The 6,590-nt window shown below is 41.2% G+C and overlaps 1 protein-coding gene across 1 annotated transcript in view; it reads right to left on the bottom strand.

Annotated features, from left to right (window-relative positions):
- Positions 1-113: 113 nt before the first annotated feature.
- Positions 114-6,590, bottom strand: part of BMERB1 (bMERB domain containing 1) — a 46,459-nt gene continuing 39,982 nt past the window's right edge. The window contains exons 4-6 of the mRNA XM_038151848.1: positions 6,103-6,217; positions 4,950-5,032; positions 114-3,546 (exon numbers count right to left, since the gene is read on the bottom strand). Coding sequence (XP_038007776.1) covers positions 3,434-3,546; positions 4,950-5,032; positions 6,103-6,217 — 311 coding nt within the window. The 3' untranslated portion in view covers positions 114-3,433. The remainder of the gene's footprint in view (positions 3,547-4,949; positions 5,033-6,102; positions 6,218-6,590) is intronic.

Here is a 6,590-nt window from a genome sequence, read left to right as displayed (position 1 = left end):
CTCCTTTTGTGTAGAATAACCTTATTCTTTTTGAGAAGTGTAGCAGCACAAGAAGTGCATCCCATTCCACTCCACAACCAACTTTTCCCTCAGTAACAGGAAGAAACAAAGGCTTAGTATAACACAGCAGCTTAGTTTATTTGGAAATATGTTTAACTTGGAAGAGATTCAGTAGGTCTAGGGGAAGGTACAAGAGAACCATTTGCTGGTGGAACTGGTGATTTGTACAAATAGCACTTCAGCACTTTTGTTTTTCTCAGCAGACCAAGATCCTTTCCTGAACACAGTTATGTTTACCAGAGTGTCTCAAATCCACCTTACACATTCTTACACATGCTCTTCCTTTTCCACTGCCTTGCCTTCTCTGTGAAGTGATAAATAGCCAGGATTTCCAGAAGAGATACTGGGTGCTTCCATCACTGTCCCTCTCTGCTGACAGTGACTGATATCTGAAAATCAACTCTGAAATGATGCCAGTTACTCCATATAGTCACCCAAAGATACTTGCCTGATCCTCTGCTGATTTTAGATACGGGGTTTGTGTAATGTGTTGTGCTCACAGGATCATGGAAGTTACAAAGCCCCTAGTTGTTCTTGGAATATTCAGTGATTTAGTCTGGCTTTTAAAAATAAGGGTCAAGATTTTTACAGTTAATTCCTTCCTAAGTTTACAGGAGTTTTACACTTAATTCCTTCCTAAGTTTGTTTAATTGCAGCCATTAGCTTTGACATCAGCCATAAGGGCTCTGCTGTGTTCTAGATAGGCAACACTAAACCAGTGTTGAACACAGCTGAGACTGTGACCTTACAGTCTAAAAAACCCAGGACTTTATTGCTAAGCAGCATCACTGACCCACTTCTGAAGGAACCACTTGTGCACTGCAGGCTAGCTCTTCAAACCCACCCAAATAAACAAAGAAATTTGCTAATTAAAAACAAAAACTGGCATACAGAAAACCTTCCAGCTGAGCCAAGCTAGAACTTCTGAAAATGAAGTTCACTCTCATTAACACTCCCGGAGTTCAAGTCCCTTTGGGGCACTGGCTGCCAGTGCTCAACTGTAAGAATATTGCACATTCCTACTTGCTGTGTTTCTTCTTGGATTTAATTAAAGGAGATTACTCTGTAGCCTGGTCATGAGCGTTGCTTCTCAGGAATGTCTGTTTCTTGCTAATGAAATTTTTTCATGGCAACCAACATTGCACTCACTTCACTTCATTCCCAGGTGGAGTCGGTGCAGCCTGTAGGGATCACCCCACTCATCAGCACAGCCGGGGTTAAACACTCTTTTGCAGAAGTCACCTCAGGCCTTAAAAACCATGTGCAAAGTCCTTCCGGACCCTTAGTGGCATTCACAGCTGATCCTCCCCAGGTTTAAAGTTTAAAATTTGGTTTTTCCTTGACTCCCATTTGCTTTTATTAATGACACTGAACACCTGCCCATCTGCCTCTTGCCTCAGATACTGACAATTCCTGATGTCTTAACTGGGTACCAGCAAGAGCCTGTGCAATTTTACAGGAGCCAATGGGTGTTTCTTTCCCTCCAGTGTGTATTTTCTCCCCTAAAAGCAGTTTTCCCCCTAACTGTGTAAATGTACCCAGGTGCCCTGCAGAGCCCAGCCCACACCAGGCACAGATTGTGTCAGCTAGGAGCTCAATGTGCTGTTGTATGTCTCAACAAGGATACAATAATCACACATGAGAGTCAGCCTTTGTTCTCTTGCCTGCATCTTTGGTCAAAGTAATTAAAGTGCTTCATGTCTCAGTGGAAACCTTTTGTGGTTTTTCCTCTTTGATCCTTAAAACTTAAGGTAGTTAGTGATGTTGGTTCTTTGTCTCAAGTGAGTCTGCAATACTGAAATTATTCTGGAAATGTGTTTTTCATCAAATCAGTCAGTGCTAGGGATTAGGTTTTATTTTGTAAGGATAGTCTGAGTTACTTTAGATGGTGTCTATTGCCTTCAACCTTAATTAGATACTTTTTCTCTCTAAAAAAATAACTGTTTATCCTTTTGGGGTAACTGCTGTTAATTTTTTCTCCTTTCCTATACTGTGGTTCCTTGGTATATAAGCACACACTTCACTTAGCTGGCTTCACAAAATGGAAGTTCCTTTTGCAAAACGTTATTTTAGGAACTTTTTGCTATCTTTTGTTATTTCTAAGCCTGAGACTGTCACACTAGATCCATGTACGTTTATTTTACTATTTACACTTATCACAGTACATTTATATGGAATACCATCACACAGACAAACCAGCTACTGACAGCTAATATAAAGATATTAGATTCCACAAGCTTAATCTGCATAGAGACCAGAAACACACTTAATGGTGAAACACAGACAAGGATTTCTGTATTTCCCTTAATTTTAAACCCATTTTATATAGAATGTGATCTTCCTGCCACAAATACCTACTTCTGTATTTGTATATTTGTCTTGTGGCCAATTTGTCTTGGGTGTCTTGTGTCTTCCTATGCTTTTTTATGGATAGTTGCTATTTCTTGTGGTCAGAAAATATACAATTAAGATTTGCTTTAAGCATGGTTTCAATATTAGTTAAATTTTGTCTTCTGTTTTTCTCCCTGCAATCTCTCAGTGATGTGTAATCTCCTGCTGCACATAGCTTGTAAAAATGGAAAAAACCCTGGGTGAATATTTCTCTTACTTCATGGGAGCTGGAGATCTAAAACAGAAGTGACACAACCTTGGACTGCATCATCAACTTGCAGATTACTGTAGCTGTGATTTGCTAAAGCTTTGCCAGGGATTTATTTCCCCCGGTGCAAGCAATATTAATTTGACTTGAGTAACTCAGATATCATATGGGATATAAAAATCTGTAGCTACTTGCAGCATCCTTGTCACTGATCTCATTCTTTAGGAAGAATTTGAAATGAAACTCCACAGCTAAGTAGCTGAACATCACACGAGTTTGGTATTTTGTATGCAACATCAGTTATCCTACAGTTGCTTCCTCTATCAGTTGTGCTATACATAGCATTGCTACTTGTGGCTTTTGTTCTGAAAAGTAGCCAAAATAGGAGAATTTGGCAATTTTGAGTGTAGTTTATCACAGGGGGAAAGTGTACAACATATTCTTCTGAAGTTATAGCCTATTAAAATTGCTGGTTTACACCATATGGATTAAATAGAGCCCCTTTTCATTCACCTGTATCACGGGGGTGGTTTTTGTTGACTCTACTGCTGATCTCTTCTGGTCCCTGGACAGCCACTATATAGATTTCTTTAGTTTGTAGGCATGCGTGTAGAGTGATCCATGCAACAGTGAGGAACCTGCCATGTCCAGTCCATGGTTACACCTGTGCAGCTGCTCTTGCCTCCCTCAGCAGGATGCTGGTGGTTCCCCTCACCATCCACTGCCACTCAATGGAAACATTGAAAAGACAAGCAGGGTGCCAAGCCCGGGGCTCTACATGATGTTGCACTGTGTGGCCCCACAACAATCTTTTATAATTGCCAACCCTGCCTTGGCAATGGTGGGCTTGCTTGGAGGAGGTTCTGCCTTCTTTTCTGCTGGGCTGCCTGCAATGTTCAAAACAGGACAACGTTAGAACCAAGAGCTGCTCAAACCCTTTCTTCCTACTTGTGCCTTAAAGGGTGCAAACCTTTCCTGCCCTCTCTCCACCCACCCTGAATTTTTCAGCTCCTGTTTGAACAATACACTTGGGTGGTGACCCAGCTGCTACACGGTTTGAAACTGCTCAGAAAGTCTTATCTCTTCAGGGAAGGGTGTTAAGAGGAGCTAAAGAATCCATACATCTCAAAGGGAGGGGAAACTTGTATCTGGTTCAAGGCAGGTGCCCCTTTTCACACAGGTGTTCCCTTTTCCCCTTTCACAAAGTCATTTCACTGTTTAACTCCTAACAAGGAAAGGAGCTGAAGAACAAAAGTATTGCTAGAATTTATTCTCTCATTGGCTTGGATGTTGTAATTAAGGGAACAAGATAAAGATGGGTTTCCATTTTTCAGGGTGAAAAGAATCTTTTTATCTTTAAAACTGCATTTAAAAGCAATGAGAAAGTAAACAAACAAGGGAGATGAGTCATGCTCCCTGTGACTAAGGGGGTATAAATAATTAGTGATGCATCTTAAAATGTCTCTTCTCAACCTTGTACTTGAACTTCAAGGCCATTCCAGTCCCTCTGGGAACTCTTGAGCAAGATCTCGATCTGTGCAAAATGGCAGAATGTTTGACACAAGCCTCTTCAGCAGGTGGACCTTTCTAAGAAGGGCACTGCTCTCACCTGACTCTGCCTGAGAGCTCATCTTGAGTCAGGGCAAAACCAATCTGGGAACTTCTAGAGCTCCTGCTGTGGCTGTGACTGTTCTGTTTGAAAGCTGCAGCTAAAAGCTTCTGAGGCATCATGCAATCCACTTTGTCTCTCAGAAACCAGTGTGTTTCCATTCTGCCCGCAAGTGGTTTGGGTTGGGGTGGTTCAAAAGCCTAGTTCTGATGGCAATATGTAAAAAATTTGGGTCAGCTGTAGAAGTTTGCAGTTTTTTCCTCTAGTTTCCATCCTGACTGCAGTAAAACAGGTGAACTTTGTTTCAGATATTCCAGCACAGACCTGAAGAGGTTTTTTTCCATTATTTTTGCAGAAATAGATAGGAAAATTATTTTTAAAAATCTAACTGCTTAGAAAAGCAGCTTGTGGCACTGTGTACACAAATACACTTTGCATATTTAAAACATACAGAGCAGTCCTGAAGTCACCATGGGTGACTGAAATTCAGTTTCAAGGGGTAATTTGGTACCTGCAGTCAAAGCGGCCAGCAGTTGCTGACACCCTGAGTTGTTTCTAGGTGATCTAGCTAGCTTCACCTAGCTTTTGCCAGAGGCTGCCCTGTGAAAATGCTCTTACAATCAGCTGTCTTTGGAGTTTTTCCTTTTGCTCTTGTTTTTTTCTTAATGATTAGGAACTCACTGGTAGGAGACTGTGTTGCTTTGTCGATGGGTTTTAACTTGGTGCGAAGGAACTCGGCCATCTCCCTGTCTTCTTCTTTTTCCCTGGTGGAAGGAAGGAAAAGAAATGTTAGAGGAATGACAGTTTTCTCTGTAAATGGGACAGCAAAAGCTAGAGCAGCTAGGATCAACTCACTAGTAAACAATTAATTTCTTTGCTATTTTTAGAAACATTTCATTTTGCCGCTTATTAAAAAGCAAATTATTTGCCTAAATGAAAACTGCTGCTGAGGCTTTTGTGATTTTCACACAGGGCTCAGTGAGAGCTCTGGGTTCAGTTCTAGCTCGGGCTCCTTGTCAGCTGCTGCCTCTGGCCAGCTCTCTTTGATCAGCTGCAGGACTGGCAAAAGCTTTGCCAAATCCTCTCCTTGCTTGCTTAGAATTTCAATGTGTTGGAGGAGATATTGTCATTTTGGATAAATGGATTGAGTCTTTACTGCTGAATGAGGGGGAAGTAAGAGCAAAACTGGCTCTGTAGATTGTTGATCTCAAACAAAAAATTGGATTTGGGTGCTGAAGTGAACTTTTGAGGAAGCCTACAACTTTCTTGGCAACTTTGGTGTAAGCTATGGAGATGAAACCCTTCAGAAGCTGCCCATGTCTTAGGTAGGGCTGTACTGCTGAGTGCTCTTGAGTTGGTTTGGGGTGTTTTGTTGTTGTTTGGGTTGTTTGCTATGATAAGATGGGAATAGTAGTAATCAAGCTGACAACATGAATAATTAAAAAGGAGGATTTTAGATGTCGACAGATATGCCCCTTGTAGAATTCCATTTCATGTCTACTTCTTATCCCAAGAGAATTCCCTGGTAGCAGCATAAATCCTCTTCTTTTAAATGGTAAATGCCCAGACTGTTTCTGGTAGGAAAATAAGAGACCAAAGCTCACTGTTATTCATGAGATGACTGAATCATTAATGGGATAAAGAACCACAGAATTAGAGTAATCCAATTTCAATGTTTTTCCTACGGAATGGAGAGGAGGCTTTTAACTTGGTAAGTTGTTTTGAAGGACCAATTCTCTCCCATTAATGTTGATTTAAATTTTGTCACTTAATCTATTGTGTTATTACACTTGTGGAATGTCACTAAATAAGTTCAGTTGCTCTTGGTTCTTACCTTAATCTCTCCACCTCTGCATCATCTACAAGAAAATCTCTTTTTTGTACCAGTCGATGAATCTTCTGAATCAGTTCATCCTCTCTTTGCTTCTCCATCTTTGTTTTTTCTTTTTCTGGTCAAAAAGAGAGAAAAGAGTGTGTTACTCTGGACTCTGGGGAGTGTGAGGGGGTGGAGTGGGACGTTGCAGATGTCTGAGAATCAGCTGCTGATTGAACTCGATGGTTTTCCAGACTGAGTCACCAAAACCCCAGCAAGCTGGGTCACTGCCTCTTTGCTCTCCTCACTTGCTGCTCTTGGCTCTGATCAGCTTAATGGTCTGAAGGCTCTGTGGGGTTTGCTAAGCCTGCTTTAATACTCAATGACTCTGCAAGACATTGCTTGGAATTTTTTCTTGGGCAAGAAAATAGTTCCAGATGCTTTGTTAAAATCCAGTGTACAAACTCCATTTGACCTCAGGGGAAAGGAGATCACACCAAAAGGAACTA

The sequence above is a fragment of the Motacilla alba genome, chromosome 14, assembly GCF_015832195.1.
Source record: "Motacilla alba alba isolate MOTALB_02 chromosome 14, Motacilla_alba_V1.0_pri, whole genome shotgun sequence".
NCBI lineage: Eukaryota > Metazoa > Chordata > Aves > Passeriformes > Motacillidae > Motacilla > Motacilla alba.
The sequence above is the reverse complement of the archived record's forward strand: the minus strand, read 5'-3'. Positions and strand labels throughout refer to the sequence as shown.